General features: G+C 42.1%; 1 protein-coding gene across 2 annotated transcripts in view; it reads right to left on the bottom strand.

Annotated features, from left to right (window-relative positions):
- ATP8A2 (ATPase phospholipid transporting 8A2) overlaps positions 1-27420 on the bottom strand; it is a 649217-nt gene that overhangs the window by 457339 nt on the left and 164458 nt on the right. For both annotated transcript variants that reach the window (XM_025364761.1, XM_025364762.1), the window contains exons 6-14: positions 26523-26563; positions 21830-21903; positions 19544-19613; positions 17891-18018; positions 16525-16636; positions 8443-8608; positions 5989-6116; positions 4433-4510; positions 447-535 (exon numbers count right to left, since the gene is read on the bottom strand). In XM_025364761.1, the coding sequence (XP_025220546.1) occupies positions 447-535; positions 4433-4510; positions 5989-6116; positions 8443-8608; positions 16525-16636; positions 17891-18018; positions 19544-19613; positions 21830-21903; positions 26523-26563 (886 nt within the window). The remainder of the gene's footprint in view (positions 1-446; positions 536-4432; positions 4511-5988; positions 6117-8442; positions 8609-16524; positions 16637-17890; positions 18019-19543; positions 19614-21829; positions 21904-26522; positions 26564-27420) is intronic.

The following is a 27420-nucleotide window of genomic DNA, read 5'->3' as shown; positions in this document are numbered from 1 at the left end:
TTCAAGCGATTCTCCTGCCTCAGCCTCCCAAGTAGCTGGGATTACAGGTGCATGCAACAATGCCCAGCTAATACTGTATTTTTAGTAGAGACAGGGTTTCATCATGTTAGCCAGGCTGATCTCAAACTTCCAACCTCAGGCAATCCACCTGCCTCGGCCTCCCAAAGTGCTGGGATTACAGGTGTGAGCCACTGCGCCCGGTCAGAAATAAACCATGTTTTAACTGTTCTGAGTTTAATTTGGGATCCACTCAGCTATAAACGCATTCCATAGTAACTACATATCTAAATCTATTGTAAAGGATTTCATTTTTTTTTTTTTAATTTTGAAAGGATCTTTATCCTTTCAAAACGTCAGTAAGTCAAGATATTTGACTAAGTAGCTAAAAATAAACTTACTTTCTTGAAAGACTACAAGTAAATTTTCAGTACGTGATAAACACTGACCCATAGGTTACTCCGGCAATGCTGCACTTCTTGAAGTTCATGATATTGCACGTAAGCGTTCCAGTCTTGTCAGAAAAGAGATATTTCACCTAAATCAAAGAATAAAAGAAATATACATCAGGAAGTACTGAGATGCAAAGATCAACAAATAAAGTCTTCCCTTCTATATTTTTCAAAACCTGTATGAAATGGGTAGATTTCCTTAAACCAAGCAAATTAATAACAAAAAATATATTAATACTTTAATGTTTAGACCACTTAACAAACCTTCCATAACTAATTATATAGTCAAAGTGTACCGAAATATGCAGAAGGAGCTGCAATAACAGCTCTGACTGAATGATGTGCTACTGGTTGATATGCACTATCACTCTACATGTAACATTTGAGAAATGATGTCATGGATTAGCAAGGGAGAGGAATTAACAGAATTGCCTCCAGAGGAATCTCCGGTTTCTCAGTAGTCTTCCAAAGTCAGGACTTGCTGAGTGGTAGATACCTTCCAGAGATCCCAGGGAACTGGCCTAGGGAAGCAGCGTTTTACTGTTGTATAGAAGAGGGACTTATTACATGAATTGCTTACTCAGTAATTTTTCTTAAAGATACAATATAGACGAATACACTGGGAAGTTTTTTGAAAACGATCAAAGGGACTTCAAGTATTCAAGCTCCTAAAGAAGTCAAATACTACCTCTAAATATAATATTAGTACCCTAGGGGTAATTTATACTTTAAACACATTTTTATATGCAGTAAGTCTAGGGGTATGGAAAATTTAGTAGAATCTGCCTTTTAGTAAGCAGGGATTCTTTCTGCATTCTCAAGAAAATTAAAATATCATATAAAAAAATTAAAGGCCAGGTGCAGTGGCTCACACCTATAATCCCAGCACTTTGGAACGCCAAGGCAGGTGGATCACCTGAGGTCAGGAGTTTGAGACCAGCCTGGCCAACATGGCAAAACATCATCTCTACTAAAACTACGAAAAAAATTAGCCAGGCATGGTGGCAGGTGCCTGCAATTCCGGCCACTCAGGAGGCTGAGGCAGAAGAATCACTTGAACCCGGGAGGCAGAGGTTGCAGTGAGCTGAGATCACGATATAAACAAATATTGCACTCCAGCCTGGGCGACAAGAGCGAAACTTTGTCTCAAAAAAAAAAAAAAATTAAAAATGAACGTTTTATAATAAGGGCTTATTAAGATTTGCTATCACTTTGCCTACTAAATTTTAACTTGTCCTTAAAGTACCAACTCAAAACTTCCCCATGCAAACGTTCCCCATACCCTCAATTAGGATGAATTACTGAAGCATCCACGGGTACTTTCAATCCTTGAATTATTCAGGTCCAGTTCAATGACACCTGCAGACAATTACATACTGTGCACTGTGCTAAACTAACGAAGGCAACCAAAGACCTTGTCTAGGGCACACCCACACCCTCACAAAGTCTCCAGAGAGAAATGGACACTACATCACCCACACCCCTTATTTTACTGTATTAATGTTTGGAAAGACTGTTATGGGAACATAGAAAACAGACTAACCAAGCCCGGAAAGCTGGAGAAGAGTTCAAAGAGGAGGCAAATGTAGCCTGATATGCACCAAGAACTCACTGATTCTTACAGGAGAAGGATTTTACCAACAGATAAAGGAAATGACAAAGCCATTCTAGAATGAGAGAACATAAGAAAAAAAAAAAAAAGAGGACTGAAAGCCCAAGGTCCGAGGCCTGCTCTGGGTGCTGTACCCAGCCCTATGTGACCAGAGCCCCAAAGGCAGTGGCAGGATTTGTGCTCTGTGCCAAGGACATTCTCTGTAATAACAATCCATCCTATTATACTAAGAATTTAAGAGCACTCATAGAATAGACACAATTTAAGGAAAGACAAAGCAAATATTAAGTAGGTTTGGAAAATTATATCAAAGAAACAATCACCTGCTTTTTTTGTCTACAAAGGTCTATTTTAATCTACAAATTTGAGCCTCAGTTTTCTGGCAATAAACTCAAAAATGATACACAAAAACCACCACAGAATTCACTCTATCCTTGAGGAAAGAGAAACGAAGAAAGCAAGCCTACCTCCATAGGGAGTTTTTCTAACCCTCAGATGGATGAGCCACGTCTCCTGCATTTTCACAGAGGGACACTGAGGAGCAGGGGAGATGGAACATGGTAATGTTCCTTCACCAGGCAGGGAAGCTTGGGAAGGCCAGATCTCTACAGACAACCCGAAGTCCCCAATCTGACGCTGAATAACCAGGTGTCCTTTGATAAGTTACTCCTTTCCTTCTCTATAAAATGAAGGTACAGCACCCTCCCCTTAGGGTTCCTGGTGGGTTTGAATAGGGTGTATGAAATGAAACCAAAATCTTTAACGGCAAGGCATTCAAAAGAGGTTAGTCCTTAAAAATCAACAAGTAGGACCTAATTAAACTAAAGAGCTTCTGGACAACAAAAGAAACTACCAACAGAGTAAACAGACAACCTACAGAATGGGAGAAAATATTTGCAAACTATACATCTGACAAAGGTCTCACATCCAGAATCTATAAGCAACTTAAACAACTGAACAAGCAAAAACCAAACAACCCCATTAAAAAAAAGAGCAAAAGACATGAACAGACATGCTCCAAAGAAACATACAAGTGGCCAAAAAACATATGAAAAAATGCTCCACATCACTAATCATCAGAAAAGTGCAATTCAAAACCGCAATGAGATACCATCTCACACCAGTCAGAATGGGTATCATTAAAAAGTCAAAAAACAACAGACGCTGGCAATGCTGTACGGAAAAGGGGCCACTTATCCACTATTGGTGGGAGTGCAAATTAGTTCAGCCACTGTGGAAAGCAGTGTGCAGATTTCTCAAGGAACTTAATACAGAACTACCATTTGACCTGCAATCCTGTTACTGGATATGTATCCAAAAGAAAACAAATCGTTCTACCAAAAAGACACATGTTTATCACAGCACTATTCACAACAGCAAAGACATGGACTCAACCTAGATGCCCATCAACAGTGAATTGGATAAAGAAAATGTGGTACGTATACACCATGGAATACACAGCCAAAAAAAAAAAAAAAACGAAATCATGTTCTTTGCAGCAACATGCATGGAGCTGGAGGCCATTATCTTAAGTGAATTAATGCAAGAACAGAAAGCCAAATACCGCATGTTCTCACTTACTAAGCGGGAGCTAAACATTGCATACTCAAGGACATAAATATGGGAACAACAAACACTGGGGACTACTAGACGGGTTTGGGGAAAAGCGTTGAAAAACTGTTGGGTACTAGGCTCAGGTATCTGAGTGATGGTATCATTCATACTCCAAACCTCAGCATCACATAATACACCCACATAAAAAACCTGCACAGGTACCCTCTGAATCTAAAATAAAAGTTGAAAAAAGAAATTAAATTAAATTAAAACATTTAAAAAGAGGTTATTCCTTACAAGAATTTCAATGTCAGACATAGACATAATGCAAAGCATAACTTAGTAAAGGCAAGAGGAGTTCAGGGGTAAAGGTGCAAAAGATACTGTTCCCTAGAATATTCCAGAGACAAAATCCAGAACATGCGAGAAATGCATGTCCTTTAAATTGGCCCCAACACGTTTTGAAGGGTTACTCAATATCTGAGTATCTTAGCCATCGTTTGCCCTGTCATTTGCTCCTGATAATACTGTTTTAAGGGTTCCAAATGATGTTGCACTGTATTTTTTATATTACTTTTTTTTTTTTTGCAGGTTACTTCTGGGTGATACGATATGGCTGTGTCTCAAAAAGCAAGACAAAACCGAGTAACGCTTATATCTAATGGCACAGTCAAAAGTATTATATAGCTCTTCAGATGTTCTAGCCATGTTCATGGAGAGGCATGTTTGCAAAATCTCTCCACGGTTCTTCTGCTAACACTCATGTCCCCTCATGCTCATGTCACCATTCCCAAAATTCCCAAAGAGGCTTTTTCACCTGCCCAAGCTCTTCATTAAGGTTTGATGTCCTGGCCATGGCAGGAGTATCGTTTCCTATATAATACATATCTGTGTCCTGAGAGAGAGAGAACGAGAGACAGGATTTCAGAAAATATATACCATTAATCCTTCATTCAGATGAACACAGAAAAGAAGCTAAGAACGGGTCATTTAAAACACTTTTATTTTAATACAAATGCTAATTTTGGCCAAGGGCAGTGGCTCACGCCTGTAATCCCAGCACTTTGGGAGGCCGAGGTGGGCGGATCACGAGGTCAGGAGATCGAGGCCATCCTGGCTAACACAGTGAAACCCTGTCTCTACTAAAAAAATACAAAAAAATTAGCCAGGCATGCTGGCTGGAGCCTGTAGTCCCAGCTACTCGGGAGGCTGAGGCAGGAAAATGGCGTGAACCTGGGAGGCAGAGCTTGCAATAAGCCGATAAAGTGCCACTGCACTCCAGCCTAGGTGACAGAGTGAGACTCCGTCTCAAAAAAAAAAAAAAAGAAAAACAAAAAAGAAATGCTAATTTCAAATTCTGGGGTGAAAAGCAGTGGCAACTAGGATAGAGAAGCCCTGTGATTTGAGGGGAAGCATAGAATTAGTATACAGAAAATTGACTGGGCGCAGTGGCTCACGCCTGTAATCCCAGCATTTTGGGAGGCCGAGGTGGGCAGACCACTTGAGGTCAGGAGTTGGAGACCAGTCTGGCCAACATGGTGAAACCCTGCCCTTACTCAAAATACAAAAATTAGCCAGGCATGGTGGCACACGCCTGTAATCCCAGCTGCTTGGGGAGGCTGACGCATGAGAATTGCTTGAACTCAAGAGATGGAGGTTGCAGTGAGCTGGGATCACACCACTTCACTCCGGCCTGGGCGACAGCGCAAGACTTCATCTCAAAAAGAAATATATATATATACACACATACATATATACACACACACACACATATGATTTATATTCATATAATATATATGAGATTTGGTTTCAAGATAATCATTTCACAACCTAGACTAACTCACGATTCTGACCTTGTTGACAGGATTGCTGTGAAGATCAAATAAAAATGCATATCAAAGTGCCTGGTCTACAAACACTGGCTGCTGAAGTCCACTGCTTAAGGGCCATGGCAGTCCTTTAAAAATCTTATCTCCACCCTTACAATCAAATCCAAGTGGACTGTCACAATGAATTTTGATATGCGAGTGACCACTACAGTAAACACACCCAAGAGGCCTTTTCTTTAGCACTAACTAGATGTTAAAAGCATCAATAGCAGGTGCAGCCAGATGACAGGTGCTGGCTCAGCATTCCACCCCATCATCCGACCAATCCTCACAACAACCCCTCGAATAGGAACCACTGCCCTCTCCATTCCCCAAAAACACCCTCACTGGGGATCCCTGGCCAGTTCTCTGTACGGCCAGTTTAAGCCCCTGGACCTAATAATGGTAAATGAACATAGTTCTTCTTTTTTGAGCGCTCAATGAAATGCCAAAAGCTCTGAAATAACATTGGAAAATAGGGACTCAACTCTGCTTTCATACTCACCCAGTTGATGAAAAGGGCTTGAGTATACTTCACAACCTCAAGAGTCACCAACAGACTGATGGGAATAAGATTGTTGTATAAAATGATGAACGTCAGCAGGTTGTACCCAAAATTATCTGAGGTGGTGTCTGTGGAAGGAAACCAGAGTATCTGAAAGGTGTTCACAACCAACTATTGGCTTACTTAGAGATTCATGTTCAAACAGTGATTGAGCACCTCCTGTATGTCAGGCACTGTGAGCTCCAAGGCTGCTTTCCGTAGGAGGCACACAGGCCCCACAGTGCGACTGCACAGCAGGATGCATCTACTAAAGAGAGGCTCACAGGGCGTGGCGGGAACCAACACAGGGGGCTTTCCAATGGGAAGGCACGGTCCCTGAAGGCCATCCGGAAGAAGAAATGCTGGTGTCAAGTTTTGAAGAACAGAGAAAAGAAGCAAACTTGAAAGAATGTAGAAAAGAAGACAGGCCTTTGAAATGGTTGTAAGGAATACCTACAGTCTCACTAAGGTACATGTATATTGGGGATACTCCAAAGAGCTGGAAAGACGGACAAAAGTGTGAACAAGAGAAGCAGACAAAGAGGAGAAGTCTTGAGCCCGACTAAAGATAAGAGAAGGGACATCTGGAAGGAACGAGATCCCTAAGGATGGAACAGGACCCTAGGGGGATGGAGTCCACAGCAGAGGCAGCATCAGCTCCAGGAGGACAGAGAATGAGGGCGGGAGAGGGGCAGAAGGTCTGGGGGCATCAAAAGGGAGGTTCTTTCCTCGACAGCCACGATCTTCTGCTTGAGGGGTAAAGTAGTGAGATCTTCTTAACTTAGCAAGAGGCTTAAGGAAAACGCTGCAACAGGGTTTAACTGGTATTAAAGCTATCTGTGAAGGGAACTAGAATGAGAATAAAGATAGGAGCAGGTTAGGATCGGAGGGAGATTGAGAATTTGTAATGGCTCCAAACCACAGTTATTAGGTTTTTTCCCAGGAAATTACATCAAATGGTGGTAGTATGATTCCGATTTAGAGTTCTGGAGGGTGGCTGTGACGGAAAGCCAAGGAGCTGGGAAGGTACAGGAGAAGCAGGCATACGCTGGCCAGTAATTTTACCTTTCCACAATCCCTTCACTTCCTACTCACTACCAAGCCTTCCACTTTTCCTGCTGGTTGCTTTTCTTCCTGACATATTACTTTGCTCTCCTGTTCTCCTGTAGAATTAAGGAGTTTCTAAATAAGATCTCTAAGTTCCAACAGTTACAAATATCTCTAAGGTATAAACAAATATCTACCTGACAATTACAAATACAAGAAATACTAAAGAAGCTCTCCAGGATGAAAGAGATACCAGACAATAATTAAAATCCACATAAACAAAGGACACTAGTAATGGTAATTCTATAGTATTTATAAAAGATAGTATACTTATATATTCTCAATTTTAAAAAAGCAATTGCGAAAAGCATCATAAAATTGCATTGTTGAACTTATATACAGATGTAATATATATGACAGTACAAAGGAGTGAGGAGAGAATGAAGAACATGAAGCAAAGAAATGGCACCAGCTGTTAACTCAAATCCACAGGAAGAAATGAAGAGAGAGACCTGGAAATGGTAAGTAAATATGTTAATATAAAACAATCCTGACCGGGTGCGGTGGCTCACCCCTGTAATCCCAGCACTTTGGGAGGCCGAGGCGGGTGGATTGCCTGAGGTCAGGAGTCCGAGACTAGCCCGGCCAACATGGTGAAACTCTGTCTCTACTAAAAATACAAAAATTATCCAGGCATGTTGGCACATGCCTGTAGTCCCAGCTACTCAGGAGGCTGAGGCAGGAGAATCGCTTGAACCTAGGAGGTGGAGGTTGCAGTGAGCCGAGATTGCACCACTGCACTCCGGTCTGGGTGACAGAGCGAGACTCCGTCTCAAAACAACAACAACAACAACCAAAACAAAACAAACAAACAAACAAAAAACCCTAGCAATATGCTTTTTTCTTTTTTCCCTTAGCTTCTTTAAGAGACATAGATTATTATAACACTGTATTTTGGAGTTGACGACACAGATAAATGGAATATAACAATGAGAGCACCAAGCAGGAGAGGAAATGGAGGTACACCTGGAGTAACGTTTCTGTATTTTACTAGAATTAAGTTAGTATTAATCAAAAGTAGATTTGGATAAATTAGGAAATACGTTGTAATTCCTAGGGCAACTACTAAGAAAATACTTTAACGCAGAGTTTAAAAATAACCATTTGGGTATAAAACAATTCCCAAATGTGCCTATCTTCGCTTCGTCACATGATCCTAATCTCAATTCTCCTTGGAGGGCTGGCATTATGTACAGTAACCGAAGGGAACAGAAGGACGGCAGGGACACCACACATCAACCACGCCTGCAAGAACGTCTCAAGAATGGTTTTCTTCCACTGGAGCAAGCAACCCACCCCGACACTTACCCATCTTCTTGATGTACCAGTTCTTTTCGCCGTGAGACCTGTTCCAGTACAGGGCCCCCGCCGAGCTCACCAAGGCCATGACCAACAGGATACCAAACAACACCAGGATCTGTACGTTAGTCACCTTCTCCACGTTTGATCTCTTGAGAGGCGCTTTGGTTGAATTCTACACAACAGCGTTGAAAATCAGTAAGGGTCACAGAACAGATTTGGGGCAAGGGGTTGGGGGAAAGAAGGTAAAACAACCGTATTTAACAACCGACAAGTAAAAGACTATTTTTTTTGCCAAACAATCAGTGCAATTCAAAAGTGTACCATGCTCCTGATCAATAGCTAGTTTTGAGTAACAAAGAAAGACGACATACTCTACCAGCTTAAAGAACACATTCCAACGTCACATGATTTATTCTGTACTTCTTATGATTATATCATAGCTTAAAATTGTCACTTTCCTTATCTTAGAACACAACAGGTTCTAAATATAGTCCAGTTTCAAAGAAATCAGAACGCTGGTAATCCAAGGGAAACTTAGAAATTCCATATCATAAAAATCTAGAGAAGACCTTCACGGTAATAGCACAGTTCTACAATAAATATACAGAGATATTTCTAAAACACATATTTTCCCCCCTGGAGCTCAGAATTTGAGGAATAAAAAAAACATACACAAACGCATACATATCAATAATGCAAAACAGAACATTAATGGGTTTCAAAGTAAGTGGATGGACAAAAAGTTCACTTGGAGAACTGTGAACAAGAAGCAGGAGCAGCAGGAAGAGTCAGGAAAGGGCTGGGCAGGAGAAAGCTGAGCGGCATCCTGAATGATGGAGACAGCAAAGGAGAAACGGAAGGAGAACAGCAATCTTATCACAGGCTTAGCACCTGCCTTCTCACTTCTCACTGCTGCGGGGAAACCAGCCCAGCTGGAGCCGAGGCCAGTGTTGGCAGGAGAGTTTAGAAAGATTCATTAAAGCTGGATTCAAGAATCACTCCAGTGCAGGTGGAAAATTTGGGACTAGATCCTCCTCTCAGCCATGGGAGAGTCAGTAGAACTGTCTGAGGAAGACAGTTATGCACCTGAAGTCATTTTATTAAAAAATATCTGAAGGTACTTGTGGTGGTCAAACAAATGACCCCTCCCCCGCCAGTGATGCCCACATCCTACTTGTGGGGCACTGCGAGCATGTTATATTATTTTATTTTTTGAGATGGAGTCTCACTCAGTTGCCCAGGCTGGAGTCCAGTGGTGTGATCTCAGCTCACTGCAACCTCCACCTCCCGGGTTCAAGTGATTCTCGTGCCTCACCTCCCAAGTAGCTGGGATTATAGGCGCCCACCATCACGCCCGGCTAATTTTTTGTATTTTTAGTAGAGATAGGGTTTCACCATGTTGGCCAGGTTGGTCTCAAACTCCTGACCTCAGGTGATCCACTTGCCTCGGCCTCCCAAAGTGCTGGGATTACAGGCGTGAGCCACCGTGCCTGGCCTGAGTATGCTATTTTATACAGCAAAAGGGACTTTGTGGATGGGATTAAATTAAATTAACAACTGTGAGACAGGGAGAGATTATCCTGGATTACCCAAGTGGATCCGATCTAACCACAAGGGTCATCAAAAGGGAGAACCTTTCCCAGTTGTGCTCAGAGGGAGAGGTGGCGACAGAGAAGTGATGAGAGAGATTCCCCTCTGAGGCCTGCAGGAAAGAGCAGCCAACATCTCGAGTTTTAGCATAGGGAGTCTACTGCTCATAGTAGACTTCTGACCTATAGAACTGCAGCATAATAACTTAAGGTTTTTTAAGTCACTAAAACTATGGAAATCTGTCACAGCAGCCAGAGGAAGCCAGTACAGTAATACAGCAGGTTGGGGAAGGAGACACTGAAGAGAGGAAAGCCATAGGGGAATTATTTATAATCCATTCCTGGAGGTGAAATAATTTCTGATTTAAATTAAAAGCCAGGAATTGGACAGGGAGAGGCTCACAGCATGAGCCTGCAGGTCTCCTTCCATGAATCATGGGCCCGGTCTTTTTTTTTTTTTTTTTTTTTTGAGACGGAGTCTTGCCCTGTCGCCCAAGCTGGAGTGCAGTGGTGCGATATGGGCTCACTGCAACCTCTGCCTCCTTGGTTCAAGTGATTCTTCTGTCTCAGCCTCCCAAGTAGCTGGGATTACAGGCGTGTGCCACCACACCTGACTAATTTTTTGTATTTTTAGTAGAGATGGGGTTTCACCATGTTAGCCAGGATGGTCTCAATCTCCTGACCTCATGATCCGCCTGCCTCGGCCTCTCAAAGTGCTGGGATTATAGGTGGGAGCCACTGCACCCAGCCAGGCCCGGGCTTTTAGGAGACAACACTGATTTGCCACGTTTGGATAATCTGAAAGTTTGTAAGGCACTTACTTGTGCCAAACTTAAGTCAGCATTCTTCTTTACTAGTCTCCATTGATCTGATCATTAAAAGAGCTAGGATGACAATGTCTCCAAAGATAAGAATACAAATAAAGTCACAATGTGAAAATAAAACTGAGATGAAAACATGAGGCAATTCATTCCTAAGCTCCAAGAAAAATGTATACCACGTCACTGAAATTGTTATTTGAATTCTATTGGCAAACCAAAAATACTATTTCCCCATAGTTTTCTTTGGGGGTAGAGGAGTTGGGAGATTGTACTGGTGATTCTGAAAAGCTAAGTCCTTTAAATATCTAAACAACACAGCAGCTTTTTCCTTTATTTCTACTTTTTTCCCTTTTACTTTATCTCTCTAAATTATTCATCCTTTACGGACTTTAAAAAAAAATTCCTCAGGAGTCTAAATGGAAATCCATTAGTAAAAGCCAACTTATCATCAATCAAATACTACATCAAGGTCAACTGAGACGACACATCCAGGTCTGGCCTCATGGTAAGGGCTGGCAGGCCAGGTCCAGGACTGGTCATCCTAACTCTTAAAAACGAAGCATGATCTCATCATTCTTAATAAATATTCACTAAATGTACAGGCAGGAAAAAATTACCATAAACCTCATTTCTATACCGCATTTGTTATTGACTTCTGATCTTTTTCAGTGGCTGAATTCTGGCCAATTAGGAGGATTAGAGAACTTTATCTTTCATCTAACAGAAGAGGAACAACCCCAGATCTTCAAGCTTCAACATGTACACTTTGTGGAAAGTCAACCTCAGCCTACTGACTCCCATCCCCTGAACATTTTTACTTGCAATGATCAATGATGAGGGGTTTTTTTGTTTTTTGTTTGTTTGTTTGTTGGAGACAGAGTCTCATTCAGTCACCTGGCTGGAGTGCAGTGGCACGATCTTGGCTCACTGCAATCTCCACCTCCCAGGTTCAAGCTATTCTTGTGCCTCAGCCTCCATAGTAGCTGGAACCACAGGTGCACACCACCACACCCAGATAATTTTTTGTATTTTTAGTAGAGACAGGGGTCTCACCATGTTGCCCAGGGTGGTCTTGAACTCCTGAGGACAGGCAGTCTGCCCACCTCAGCCTCCCAATGTGCTAGGATTACAGGTGTGAGCCACCGCACCTGGCCCAATGATGAGCTTTTAGCGTAGGGAATTTTAGGTTAAATTCCCACAGGCAATATAAGTTCTTCCATAAAATTCTTAAAGAACCTTGCTACTTCAGTGTAATGGAATTATAAATAGAAACAGGTCAAAATGTCAGATTTTGAAAAAGCTAAAATCAGACCTGTATCTTAGATATTTTATTCCCTCCTGAGGAAACAGGCAATTGAATTCTAGTTAGAAAAGCTGTCCCCAACCTTTTTGGCATCAGGTACTGGTTTCATGGAAGACAATTTTTCCACAGACTTGGGTGGAGATGGTTTTGGGGTGATTCGAGTGCATCACATTTATTGTGCACTTTAATTCTATTACTCTTACATTGTAGTGTGTAATGAAATAATTATACAGCTCACCATAATGCAGAATCAGTGGGAGCCCTGAGCTTGTTTTCCTGCAACTACAGTCCCATCTGTGGGTGATGGGAGACAGTGACAGATCACTGGGCATTAGATTCTCAGAAGGAATGAGAAACCTAGATCCCTTGTATACGCAGTTCGCAACAGAGTTCACGCTCCTAAGAGAATCTAATGCCACCGCTGATTGACAGGAGGGGAGCTCAGGCAGTAATGTGAGGGATGGGGAGCTGCTGTAAATACAGATGAAGCTTCACTAGCTTGCTTGCCACTCTCCTCCTGCTGTGGGGCCTGGTTCTTCACAGGCCACAGACTGGTACCAGTCCGTGGCTTGGGGCCTGGGGACACCTGGGTTACACTGGCTCTGGAGTTTGACTGTTCGGGTTTTGTTTCTTTTATTTGTTTATTTAATTTTTTTTTTTTTTAGATGGAGTCTGGCTCTGTCGCCTAGGCTGGAGGGCAGCAGCACAATCTTGGCTTACTGCAACCTCTGCCTCCTGGGTTCAGGCAATTCTCCTGCCTCAGCCTCCTGAGTAGCTGGGATTACAGGTGTGCACCATCATGCCCAGCTAATTTTTGTATTTTTAGTAGAGATAGGGTTTCACCACGTTGGCCAGGCTGGTCTCGAACTCCTGACCTCAAGTGATCCACCCGCCTCGGCCTCCCAAAGTGCTGGAATTACAGGCGTGAGCCACTGCCCCCGGCCAGACGGCCTGTCTTTTGAATCCTACTAGTTTTGTGAGCTTGGGTTACTCTATGCCACAAGCCCCCTCATCTGTAAAATGAGCACAATACCACCTAGCCATTGTGAGGAATAAATGAGTTGATATATGTGCATCACTCAGAATCGTGCATGATTTGTTGTAATTATGTTTGCCGTAATTAGTGTGATAATCTCTCTTTTTCCCACTGAATCAACCAACAGAAATAATAGACATAAACATTTCTACAGGTAAGTAAACTAAACATGAACTGAAGGAACCTTGAAGGAAAAAAGGCATTGAGGTGAAAGACTTAAAAAAAAAAAAAAAAATGGTAGAAGAACCCAAAGGCAACTGAGTTTCCTCTCTGTGGTCAAGTAGCACAAGTACAGACAAACAGTGTTATTTCACAAACAGGATGGCTTCCAGCTATGTGTGTTACATCATATTCCTTTTGAAAGCTCATTATTTTTACCTGTTGTTTCAGCCCTAAAGGCACAGCGGGTCTAGCACAGAGGTTTCTGGGGTTTTCCATCATTCTTCACAGGAGCAGTCAACAAGCAAGAAGCCTTGCAAAGAGGTTTCTCACCCCTAGGGGCAAGGAAAAGTGCCCCTCACTCTCACCGAATGCAAACTCAGTGCATGCCTTACTCACTGAAGAGAAGACTGGAGCGTGTTAAAGGATCGTTTAACTCATGTAGTATTGTTTTTCCAGACCAAAAACTCCAGAAAGTTGGTAATACATTGTATTACCAATGTATGCTCTAGAAAAACAATATTACAACCTGCAAAAAAAAAAAGAAAAAAAGAAAAAAAAAAAAAACACCCAGTGTATAAGAAATGTTGGAAAGTGCTTAAATTTATAATATGCACAATCTTTACTGGGGCCTTGACCATATGTGAGCTAGCTACCCACGACCTCTCGGCCACTTCATCACAAAAAACAGAAGTAGGCTGGGAACTGTGGCTCATGCCTGTAATCTCAACACTTTGGGAAGCCAAGGTGGGTGGATCGCTTGAGTTCATAAGTTTAAGACCATCCTGGGCAACATGGTGAAACCCTGTCTCCACAAAAATAAAAAAATTAGCCGGGCCTAGTGGCATGTGCCTATAGTCCCAGCTACTCAGGAGGCTGAGGTGGGAGGACGGCTTGAGCCTGGGAGGCTGAGGTTGCAGTGAGCCAAGATCGCGCCACCACACGCCAGCCTGGACAACAAAACCAGACCCTGTCTCACAAAACAAACAAAAAGCCAGAAGTAGTAATTTGTGGTTAGCAGAGCTCCCAAACTGTTCAGCAAGGGTTACTGACACTGCACTATGGGAGTTAAAGGATACTTTCTAGGTGGCAGGGTACTAAACTCTTTTTATTTTTTTTGAAATGGGGTCTCACTATGTCGCCCAGGCTGGTCTCAAACTCCTGGTCCCAAGTGATCCACCCATCTCAGCCTCCTGAGTTCCTGCATGGCTAGAGCACTAAACTATTCATCAAGATAAATTCTCCATATGCAGGCCACTCAGAAAAAATAAACTTAAAGCATTCCAGTCAGCCCTTGTGGATGGATACGGACCTAGGAGGGCGGATGGATCAAGCACACCTCAGATACACTAAATAATCCTGATCCACCCAAGAGCTGCCTCTCAGCATTCACCAACTCTTCATTTTCCTAGCTGCCGTGGAGCCCTCCCGCCTTGCTTCAACACACAAGCTCTGCAACAGGCCATTGCGCCTGGGCCCTAGCCTTCCGGCTCCTGAACTTCCCCCTGCACTCCCACTCCCTCAAGAGCGATCTCCTCCTTGCCTCCCACAGTCAAGGACACGCCTCCTTTGAGCACCCCCAAGCAGAGGGTGCGCCAGTAGACATCTGCATCCTTTGGCCTCTGAGGGTAGCATCCCCGGATGTATATTCAAGACCTGGTAATACTTCTGGACCTTTATTCCTTGGATGCCATGTTTTAAAAAAAAAAACTCACTCATAAAATTCACGCCATTTGGCTACACTACCGACCTGTCAGTTGCTCCCCATCACTCACTGAAGTCTTGACAACTGGCTCATGGCATTCCTCTCTGGCCCAGCCTCACCATTATCCCATCTTCAAACTCACAGCGCTGACCCATCAAATGCCTTAGTCTCTCAGATCCTTACTTGTCAACATCGAATGGCCTTCAACAGCTCTGCCTTTGACTTCCTACTCGCACGGGTCACTCCCAGGTCTCCCGTGCTAGAAACTCTCTACCCCCGAAATACAAAGACAAGATTCTACCCACTGATCAGCCTGTCACTCAGCAACTCCAACAACCCTCTTCAACTTCAGGGAGTCTCTCAACCCTTCTAATCCCATCTCTCCTCCCTGTCTTCAATGTGTTTACTAGCTGGGGTGGCCACCAAGGTCTACCGCTTCATCTCCTCTAATACTTACCTCTTTCATCTGATTATCATTTGACCTCAAAGAGGAGATCAACACAACAGTTTCCCTTCCCTAGCTCCATATCTAAAATGTGCTCCTGCCAGGGGAATCATTCTTAGCATGCAGTCAACTGGCTTCCAACTTAGGTTGAATGACCTCCTATACATACTGACAGCCCTTAGTAATGACACACATTCCAGTATTTCTCTCTCTACTTTGTCATTCTATATTACTCCTTAGCCCGACTGGCTCCCCGAGGGTAAGCACCTGTATGGTCTAGCATTGGACTTGGTATGTGGTCACTAAATATTTTTAAATCAAGAAATACAGCCAAATGTGCATTGTAGAAGTTATACAAAAGAACAGACAAGCTGAAAAGCCAATTCTCATTAATAGCCACCATTAGCAAAAATAAGATGCCAAGTGATACCAAAGAAATGTAAGAAACGACATATAGGGACACTGATTTATGTAGAATTTCAAAAGCTGTCTGGCAAAATACGTCATAATATTAACGTGACCTATAAATTCACAAACAATTTTTTAAAAAACATTAACAGGGAAAAAGAGCAAAATCATTTTAACTTCATTTTTTTCTTGGGTATATGAAAAATAAACAGTTCAAAAATAACTGATTTTAAAGTGTCTAAACTTCAGTTAAATTAGACAATTTGCTATAAAATCCTAATTAATGGGATAAAGAGGAGAATTAGAAAGAAAAATTTAAAAGTTAGAACTAATCCCCACTTAAGTCCAGAAGATAAAATAAGTTAGAATTGATTGTTCCCCTAATCCAGAAAACAAAGACCATTTGAATTTCAGGCATAAGGTAACAAATATCAGATAAGAGAACAGAAATCCAGAAGAAGCTACCTAAGGAACTAAATAAAATAAAGGCAGTTCCTTTCCAAATTTAGGTTCATAGACAAACTCGAACTTCCTAAATGCAACATCTGCATTTTCCACCTTCTAGTCAATAAAAGCAGAAAGAAAGAAAAAAAAGACTGAAATCAGCAGAGAACTGTTTTACCTGCATGAGTTTGGTGTCGTGTCCAGTATAAACAACTATGCCAAAGACCCACTGAGTATTTCTAAGCTGCGTACCTCTTAATAAGATCTGGTCAGGCCCCAGGGCAACAAGGCTAAAAAATAAAAAATAAAAAAAAAAAAACAACGATATTTAATGATAGTCTGGAAAATGAGCATGAGTTTTTCCCTTAAACATGAACCCACAATAAATCAAATGTTCCCTTTGCTCCAATTTGAACTACTTCACTGAGAAACACAGGCAACAAAGGTTATCACTGGCTTAATCTACCCCAAAAGGACCCATAGAAAGTTTTATTTTACATTCATCACTACACAAACAAAGGTGTTTTTTCTATAAAACGTTACAGGGAATTATATCTCTCATGATCCTGTTATGAAACTCAACACCCAGAAAGGAAGTTGCTAAAATAACAACTGAAGCTGACTCATTTGTAGTAAGTACTCTTATTGGAAGTATGATTATTGTTGTTATTTGTAAAATAAATCTAGTGTATTTTACAGACTATTAGAAGGGAGTAAAATCTTAAAAAGCAGCAACCTATCATATCAATGTTTTAAAGGATGACTTAATGAGTAAATAAAGACCTGAGTGATAACTGAGAAATTCAAAATGGGGAACCCGTAGAATAGCTCTGTATGCTACATGAAACCAACAAGCAGCCACACTTAGCTGTCATATTTATAATCATTTGGGTGGATTCCCATGATCAGGTCCTTCCAAGCCTTGGGTCGTCAAAATATAAAGGACACCCCAAGAGGCTGGGTTACAGGGTTAGCGGGGGTGCATTGGCCAGAGGCACAAGACAAAAGACGGCCAGAAGGTAGAAACTGTTCCCCAACATCAGAACAAAAGACAACTCCGGAACAACATAACAAATGCCAGAAGGACAAAGATAACAGAATATAGACAGGAGGGCACTGAATATTCTAAAGGAAGAATAATCAACTTTCTAAAAACAAACAAACGCTCCTTAGAAGAAGGTTAGCAAACACACATACACACACACACACACACACACACATTTCTGTAACAAGTGTATTAGCTTGTATACACCTCAGATAACTCTCCTCTGCTTTTCTGGACAATTTTATGCAGCTAAAACCATTTCTCCTGCCTGGTAGAGAATAGGCACAGAAAGAATATGCCACATGCTTTGAGCCTCATCCGAGGCCCTTGGGCTCAGGGTTTTTTTCTTAAATTTAAGGAAGCCTTCAAATTAATGGAAAGGGTATGAAATCTCACTGTCTTAAAATATTACAAAACTAGGAAACAAACACATTTTCCAAAGCTCCAGTAATTCTTAGTCACATAGTTTAAAAGACAATGAAGAAAAGACACGTAATACCTTTTCCCATCTAAGTTCAAGTTTCCAGTGAAGTCATAGAGGTGGCGATTGGGCCCTTCACACTCTATAGTTCCAGATAACTTCATCAGAACTTCACGTGTTTGCATGTCAGCAGTGTGACTCAAACCCTAAAAGATTAAACCAAAGAGGAAGTCAAACACAATCTTCTGTGCTTAGGGACACCATTCAGCATCCCTATGGTTAATCAAAAGGAAAAATAAGGCATCTCCAGTGCAATAATTTGGGGGGCTAACAAGTCAAACTGACAGCCCCTCAAGGCAGACTTTTCCAGTAGCTTTTGCCACAGTGATCTAATGCAAAAGTGGCAAAAGAATGTCATGAAGCTGAAAGTTAAGATTCTACCACTATGCTGGAGACATCCGTGCACAAGTAAGAATTAACATACCCCAGCACCTCACAGCAAGCACAATCTACTAACTGTATGCTAACACTGGTCATAAAGATAGAACAGAGTAGCCCTTCAATAATTTACACTCTTCTCTTTTTCTTTAAGAGACAGGGTCTCACTCTGTCCCCCAGGCTGGAGTGCAGTGATGCGATCATTGTTCACTGCAGCCTCAAAATCCTGGGCTCAAGCGATCCTCCCACCTCAGCCTCCTAAGTAGCTGGGACTACAGGTACGTGCCATCATGCCCAGCTATTTTTAAAGTTTTTTGTAGAGATAGGGCCTTGCTATGTTGCCCAGGCTGTAACTCTTCTTTAAATGGAAAAAAAAAAAGTCTAAAGCAAATATCTACAGTAGAAAAGAAAGATATATGGACAGAATTGCTGAATTCAACTTTAAGCAGCAAACATTTTTTAAGTGTCAAAATGCTTAAAATTTTCTTATGTTAAAGACCATTCTTCATTCTTGGCCAGGTGCAGTGGCTCACGCCTGTAATCCCAGCACTTTGGGAAGCCAAAGCAGGTGGATCGCTTGAGTTCAGGAGTTTGAGACCAGCCTGGCCAACATGGTGAAACTCCGTCTCTACTAAAAAATATATAAAAATTAAGCCAGGTGTAGTAGCATGAATCTGTAGTCCCAACTACTCAGGAGGCTGAGGTGGGAGAATCATTTGAACCCGGGGAGCAGAGGCTGTAGTGAGCCAAGGTCGCATCACTGCACTCCAGCCTGGGTAACAGAGTGAGGCTCCATCTCAAAACAAAAAAAAGAACCAGAAAAAGACTATTCATAATTCTAGAATTAAAATATATGGTAAGAATAGTTTTCTTTAAGGCACGGAAGTTTTGTATCTAATTATATCACCCTCTAGGATTAGAATCTTTATTAAACAATGATGTAAACTGGGGTATGTGGAGCTTTTCTGCTCCATTTGTCCACTAAGCTGTGCGCTTCCCAGCCACTCAGCTTCGCTGAGATGTCCCCTCTCTCCAGCATCACAGGCAGAGAGCTCAATAAGACGCTACATGAAGGCCTGACACCCTTCGTGACCTACAGTTTGACGCAGCCTGCTTTTTCCAGCTCTCTACATATTCTCTCTCATCATAAATGGCATATTCTTCCCATAGATTCCATTAAGGCTAAGGCATAACCCTTAGTGGCTGAACATTTTATTTCTCTAGAAAAAGATGTGTGGGGACCACATTTGCAGTTGTGTCTACCATAACAACACAAGTCATATACGACTTTACCTGACGTATTTTAAGGTTCGTCTCCCCATCCAGATTAGCTGTTTCAACATAACACATTGCCTGAGGTTCACTAAGGAGAGAGAAAAAAAGAGCCAAGTTTCATAAGGTCCTTTCCACAGATTCACAGCTTAGAAAATCTCCATTATGGAATCTATGTCTGCTGATTGGCCCTTCAAAATAAATTGTTATAAATAACCACTATAGTAGGAGTAATGGATGAAAAAGGAAACACACACTCGTCTTTGGGACTCAGCACGAGTACAGAGTCATTTGCCCAGATGATATCCCCTTGTGAGCCCCACATAGTGACTGCTGAGCCTCAAGACAGGAAAGAACTGAAGATGAAAGAGAAGGGAAAACACGTGATGTCCCCACTCAGACCCAACCACTGGGTTCAGGCAATCCTTCAAGTCTGGGGCTGGGCCTGACCAAAAAGGCTGCCCAAGGCACGGCCGTAGAAACACACATTTTTTGAAGAAAACAACAGCCAGGGGAGTTGAAGGATCAAGGCATAGGCTTGGCAAGGCTTTGCTTCTATGCCATTTTTACAATCTGAAGGCCAACTTTTTAATCAAAACACCTAGCATTAAAGACAGAAAACTCAAAGAATAAAAATAAGCATAACAGATATTACACTTCTATTTCTAATCTTTGAGTTTAGCTACATTGACATAGTGATTAACCACCCCCTGCCTCAAAAACTAAAAAAAAAAAAAACCCTAGTTAAAGTAAAATCCCCTAGCACTACCTTTATGGGCTCTAAGGCCTCAGCAAATTGTTTAGTCTCTCTGTATCTCAATCTTGTCATGTACAAAGGAAGTCTATCCAGGGTTATTGGGAAGATTAAGTGGGACAACCTCCTCAACAGGCTGTTCGGCACACACACAGCACACACTCAGACACTAATAGTGAGCATGCTGGAAACATGATGTCAGCTCAAGCAATCCTGTATTAAGACCAAGTTAAAAAAAAAAAAAAAGAAAAACTAGCTGGGCACTGTGGCTCACGCTTGTAATCCCAGCACTTTGAGAGGCCGAGGCAGGAGGATGGCTTGAGGCCAGGAGTTCCAGAATCAGCTTGGTCAACATCTACAAAAAAATTTTAAAAATTAGCCAGGTGTGGTGGCATGCACCTGTAGTCCCAGCTACTCAGGAAGCTGAGATGGGAGGATCACTTGAGCCCAGGAGTTTGAACTTACAGTGAGTTATGATTGAGCCACTGCACTTCAGCCTGGGTGATGGAGTAAGACCTTGTCTCCAAAACGAAACACACACACACACACACACACACACACACACACACAATTTTCTAGGGTCACAGCCAAGACTTAAAGTCCGAACTATCAAGTGACGAATATTTTAATATTTCTAAGAGATTCTTTGTTGTCAATGAATACGGACAAATACAAATCCTACCCTGTGTTACTGGTTCTTTCTCCCCCTCCATAGGCCTGGGGTCCTATTTTTAAATCCATTATCTCAAGCAGAAAATTAACGCTTAGGCTTAAAATCCAATGAGTGATTAACTTCAATACAACAAATGCCATCTGCAATCAAAGAAAATGCAAACGGCCTGCGTATCTATGATTCCCAACAGTGTATAAATATAGGAAGTTATAGTCCTAACGTCACACAATTTAATCTTGAATTCAAGAATAGATGTCAATTCTCGTCCTAATTTTGGCTTTCTTTCCTAGCTATAAACTTTCACGCATCAAGCCCAAAAAAAGTCAAGAATTGCACTGAGTGATGATTCCTTCCTAGAATAAAACTACCTAGAGAAAGTGAAAATGATACTAGGACAGAAAAGGGGCAAAACATGGACGGATGAAGAGCAAACACCATCTGCTGGTCACGATTACACTGAGAAAGCACCCGTGGTTCTTGAACAGCTATTAAAGTGCAGCACTGGGTTCCGCAGAAGAGACTGCTGGCAGGGCCCATCAGGAAACAGATTCTGAAATCTCGGATATGCTGCAACCTGAGACCCCTCCACTGCTCTAGACTCAGTATCCCTATAAATAAGAAATACCCACCAAGTAGCCAGGAGACTAAGTGGAGACAATACACACAAAAGAGTTCAGAAAAAGCACAAAGGAACGAATGGGAGAAAGAAACCAAGGGTCATGGCAGGAGAAGGCAAATGACAAGAAATGGAAGAATGGGACAGAGAGAGGATGGTAGAAGGAAACAGGTAGCTCAAGATTGCTCCAGTCACTGCTTAATATTTTATGGTTCTTAACATTTATTGCAAAAAAAAAAAAAGGTGCCCGCTAGCACAGCTAACCTGGAGGACAGCAGGACCACATCTGCTGGAAGATACTGCCCGTTGACGACCTTCACAATGTCTCCCACTGCCACCTAGAGAGCCAGGGACGAGGACAAAGAGGCATGAAAGAAAAGAAACAAAACACACATGGTGAAAAAGGTGCTTAAATATTTGACGAAAAAAATTATTATATAACTAAGCCATGAGGTTTAAGATGCAGAAGCCCAAATTATTTTCCTTGACAAGAACAAAAGGAAAGTGCTTCCATGCAGACACTGGTAATGTTGCCTTTTTTGCAATGATGTTTAATAAAAAAGGAAAGGGAGAGGGAGTCAGAACAGCTATAAAGATCTCGTTTTCTTCCAATTACCCATCCATTTACAAATACTTGAGCATTTCCATAGCTGTACACAGTAGGGTAGAATGGTCACCCACACCCTGCCAGAGCCCGCCTAATGCCTGGGCTCGATCCCCACTGCACCCCCGATGAGCTGTGTAACGATGAGCAAGTTATGTAAACTCTGTGTGCCTCAGTTTCCTCATCTATATAATGAAGATAAAGGCACATATTTCACAGAGTGACTGTAAGGATCAACTAAGTTAACACACATAAATTTTTCTCTGTTTTACAAATTGAGATGCAGAAAACAAAATAACTTGATCACAGTAATACAGCCACTGAGTGTTAGAACCGGGATTCAAAACAGGGCAAGCTGCACGGAAGACCAATGCTCTGATTAAAAGGCAACAGGAAATTCACCCATGAAAAGTGCGCCTAAAAGGCCCCCTGGAAATATACCATGTAAAATGGAGAAGATTTGTACAGCCTCAAGAAATTCCCAGAAAAAGGGTCACGGCCAAAGTCAGAGACCACCTTGGGGAACAGACTCCACCAGACAGAAGATCCCAAGCCAAGGAAAAGGGCTGTGGTCTCCAAAATGGCACCACGGCCACGTGTCTACAAATCCTTTCAGTAACATCGCAGAAAGCACCAGGGTGGAGAGGACTGGGGCTTTCAAATCAGACAAGACTAACTCCAATCCTAGCTTTATAACCGTGTGCTGGCTTTGCGATCTCGGCAAGCTGCTTCGCCTCTCAGCGCCCCAGCACCTCACGTCTGAAACAGGAAAACAGCGCCACCGGCCTTGTAATGTAAATGCAGTGACTAAGGAAGTATACACAGCACCTAGCATAAAGCAGGTCCATATAAATGTCAGTCTCCATCAGCAGGAGCACAACTGAAAGGACATAATGAGTGTGAAGGTCAAGGACATTAGAATTCTCTGATGATACTAGAAGACCATTCCGAGTACAGTAATAATTGTAAAGCTCAAAATGAGCACTTACGCTTTCAATTTCCTATTCTAGCCATGTTACTATTCTCTTAGAAACCAGGAATTTCAAGTGATATGATACTTGTGAAAAACTACCAGATCTTAGAAGCTAGCAGGTGCCCATGTTTAATTTTCCGCTGGGAAAAAGGCAAATTTACCGAAACGTATCCTATTGGTGCTTTAAGTTGTTTATTGAAGTGTCTGGGGAAAATGCCACAAAGCTATTTTAACAATCACCAGTACAAAAGCAAGGGATGTTATGTGAATTGAAAGTGTTTTTTTAAAGTAAAACTATTTGGGCCAGGTGCAGTGGCTCACACCTATAATCCCAACACTTTGGGAGGCCGAAGCAGGTAGATCACTTGAGGTCAGGAGTTCAAGACCAGCCTGGCCAACATGGTGAAACTCTCATCTCACCACAAAAAAAAAAAAAAAAAAAAAAATAGCCAGGCGTGGTGGTGGACACCTGTAGTCCCAGCTACTCGGGAGGCTGAGGCAGGAGAATTGCTTGAACCCAGGAGGCAGAAGTTGCAGTGAGCCGAGACAGCGCCACTGCACTCCAGCCTGAGCAACAGAGCGAGACTCTGTCTAAAAAAAAAATAAAAGTAAAAATATTTCATATGAATAGCTCAATTACATATAAAAATCAGAAGAAGTAATTAGTAAAGAAAAAAAATCACTCGAAAGGAAAATTTGTCATGTTTTCCAAAGAAACAAGGCAGTGGATTTTTTAAAATTCCAAGTGGGAGGACAAGAGAAATTATGGCTTTCTCTCATTTTTACTCTCTAAATAAAGCAACATTCATATGTCAGTAACCAAGTACTAAGAAGTTTTATGTACATGAGAAACGACTTACTTGGATTTTGCTTGAAAAAAAATTTTTTTGGTTGTTTGTTTTCTGTTTTTGAGACAGGGTCTCACTCTGTCACCCAGGCTGGAGTGCAGTGGCGCGATCAAGGCTCATTGCAATCTCCGCCTCCCACGCTCAAGTGATCTCCCACCTCAGCCTCCTGAGTAGCTGGGATTATAGGCACGCACCACCATGCCTGGCTGATTTTTGTATTTTTTTTGTAGAGATGGGGTCTGGCCATGTTTGGCCAGGCTGGTCTTGAGCTCCTGAGCTCGAGTGATCCACCTGCCTCAGCCTTCCAAAGTGCTGGGATTGCAGGCATGAGCGTGACCAGCCTGGAAATGGTTTTCTATTTCATGTGCTTAAGTGATTGTTCCTTGTGTGTGCAACACTCCCTCAAAGAATTAGTACAGTGGGAACAGAAACCCTCCAGATCCCTGAATCCACTCTAGCCTCAGAGAGTTCCTCAAGTCTCTTAATTTTGAGGAAGTAGCTGAAAGATCCTCTCGAAGTCAATCAAAGTCACTGAGATCCACCTGAGAGCTGCCTCTCGGTGCTCACCAGTGACTCAGCTACAGCCCAGGGGACGGCAGACCTGAGCTTCAGCACTTCAGATTAGATTACTATCATTTTGGGGACCTTAAGGACAGCCAGCTCCCCCTTGCCTGACATCTCTGCCCTCTCCTGTATTCTCATCCTCACACTGAACCACTCACAGTTCCGCAGCTAGTTACCCCCGATTCACCCTTCAAGAGGCACTAGAGCGTCTCTGGAGGGCAGACTTTCCTGATCTGAACCACGGCGTCTAGATAGGTGGCCCCTCCCAGCTGTTCCCAAGGTGGACGCTTTCTCGTACACAGAGCTCAACAAGTGCCCTGCGTCAGGTTAGTTCCCTCTCTCTCCCAGGACACCGATGGTTCTTCAGTGTGCTCCTACACCATCGGCTTCAGCCTCAACTAATAATTTGTTTAAACGTGCAAATTCTAGGGCCCCACCCGAGACCCAGTGAATCAGATACCCTGGGAGTGGGGCCCAGCCATCTGGGTTCTAGCAGCCCTGCGGACAGTGACTGGGAAGCCCACTGACGTTTGAAACTCCTTAAGGGAAGTGCTGTGTTTCATTCTTCCCGTGCCTAGTACAATCTCTAACACATGCCAGGAGCGCCACTGAAATAAAACAAGTATATACATTTTAAATGGAAATAAAAATGTATGTGGTACAATATAGAACCGGCGTTTCTTTGTGATTGTTGTTTTTCTCCCAAATGAACACTGGAAACAGTCATGAGTTTCAGGAGTCTGCAAAGCCGTCAGCTCCTGGACCATCAATCAGAGACCATCACTCCATTTTCTGCTGTTTCAAGTAATGTCAGGCCCTCAGAATCCAAACCATTCTTCACTCTAGCTGATACTGATACCTTTCTGGGGAGGGAGTCACAAGAAGGACCCTAGAGAAATAGAGGGGCAATTTCCCAGTGCTGGGAGAACCCCTGAATTCCTTTAGCATTGGGAGCGTTTCTCCCACTGTGTGTCAAGAATTCCCAACCTCCTGACGAAGAACCACGACCTTTCCAAACGTGAGGCTGATGAACATTTGCAACACAGGACTTCAAGACTGCTGCAAAGGTGAAGCTGTTACTGCAAAACACTTTTATCAAGGAGAAATTTCTTTAAAGGGTGGGGGAATTCTCCTACAACAAAGTAAAGTAAAACGAAAACTAAAGCAAATGCTGCAGTTATCATATCACGGGCATTTTTCAGATATAAAAGACTATAAGAGTCATTTAAAAACATTGTTTACTAAATGTTTAGCAAGAAACACTATTTCAAGTTACCCTTCTAAAACGTTGTTTTCTTTTGAAATCATGTTAATCGGCTATGAGAGTCATCCCCCAACACGTCCTGTGTCCATTAAGAAGGTCCAGCTAAAACGCTCATTTTATCAGATATAAAATACCCAGATGGTAAGGCAGATTTCTTCTAAATTTTCTACTCATCACCACAAACAACCAAAAAACCACACCATTCTTCAACCCTCTAAACCTCACACGTCCGGGGACGTGGAGGCAAAGCTTTCCTTGCTGTTATTAAGAGCAGCTAACCGCTGTGCTAGAACGGAAACGGGGTGGTTTCTTACCCCCATTCCACCATTCTGTAGTTAATGACCTTTCCACCCAAAAATGTTAGAAGTGAGAATCACAAATGCTAAAAACAAAAATAAACTTTAACTTAGATTAAGACAACAGAGGACCAGGGAAAATGTTTCTCAAATTGGATTTAGAAACTAGAAAATACTTTGAGCTTTCAGAAATGTCAGTCAGGAACAATGAAGTTCATAGCTTGAAGTGACACACTGGGCCCTTACTAGAAGGGGCAGGGGACAGAGTAAACACGCCTCGGGTCTCAGCAGACCTCACGGAAAACTCTACCATCTCTTAACACAAACTTCATACTGCAGTCAAGACCAGCCATTCATCACACGTCTTCAAACCAATAGTACTGGTGCGTCTTTAAAATTCGTTTTTACCTCTTTCCACACAATGGTATGCCACACACCATTTCGTAACACTGAAAAAGAGAAAAATAAAATATTGGTTAATACTGGTAATAAATCGAATCAGTTTCCTAAAATCCAAAAGCCTTCTTTTAGAATTCCATTTATTAATTCTAACACACCCTACCTTTAGCCATGACGGCATAACATCAGCACCCCCACTCAAAATGGAACATCAGTGTATGTACCTCTGTAACATATGTACATTAATGCATACACATCAATGTTTATGTATGTAAGTTAAATCTACTTATTTTCAGCCCAGAAGAAAAAAAAAAAAGGCCTGCTGTTCCACAATTTAAAAAAAACTAAACAGCTGGGCACGGTGGCTCATACCTGTAATCCTAACACTTTGGGAAGACAAGGCAGGCAGAGAGGTTGAGCCGAGATGTTTGAGACTAGCCTGGACAACATGGTGAAACTCATCTCTACCAAAAATACACAAAAATTAGTCAGGGGTGGTGGTGCATGCCTGTAGTCCCAGCTACTCAGAAGGCTGAGGTGGCAGGATACCCTGAGCCTGGGAGGTCAAAGCTACAGGGTACCATGATCACGCCACTGCACTCCAGCCGGGGAAACAGGAGTGAGACCCTGTCTCAAAAAATTAAACAAACAAACCAAAAATTGATGTTGTAGAAATAAAACAATAAGAAGTAGAAGATGGAAGTAAGGAGAGATTATAAATGAAGGACGTGAATGCTTAGACTTTTTATGGACATAAAAACTGTCTAGTTCCTGAAAATTACAACCTTTTCTAACATTCTAAAATACACAAATGCTGTTCAAATCTTAATTATTAGGACTAAAATCATGTTCAATTTGTTTTTTACTATTTCTTTAAAGTATTTTATAGATCATCTTCCCAATTTAT

The sequence above is a fragment of the Theropithecus gelada genome, chromosome 17 (genome assembly GCF_003255815.1).
Source record: "Theropithecus gelada isolate Dixy chromosome 17, Tgel_1.0, whole genome shotgun sequence".
Classification (NCBI taxonomy): Eukaryota; Metazoa; Chordata; class Mammalia; order Primates; family Cercopithecidae; genus Theropithecus; species Theropithecus gelada.
The sequence above is the reverse complement of the archived record's forward strand: the minus strand, read 5'-3'. Positions and strand labels throughout refer to the sequence as shown.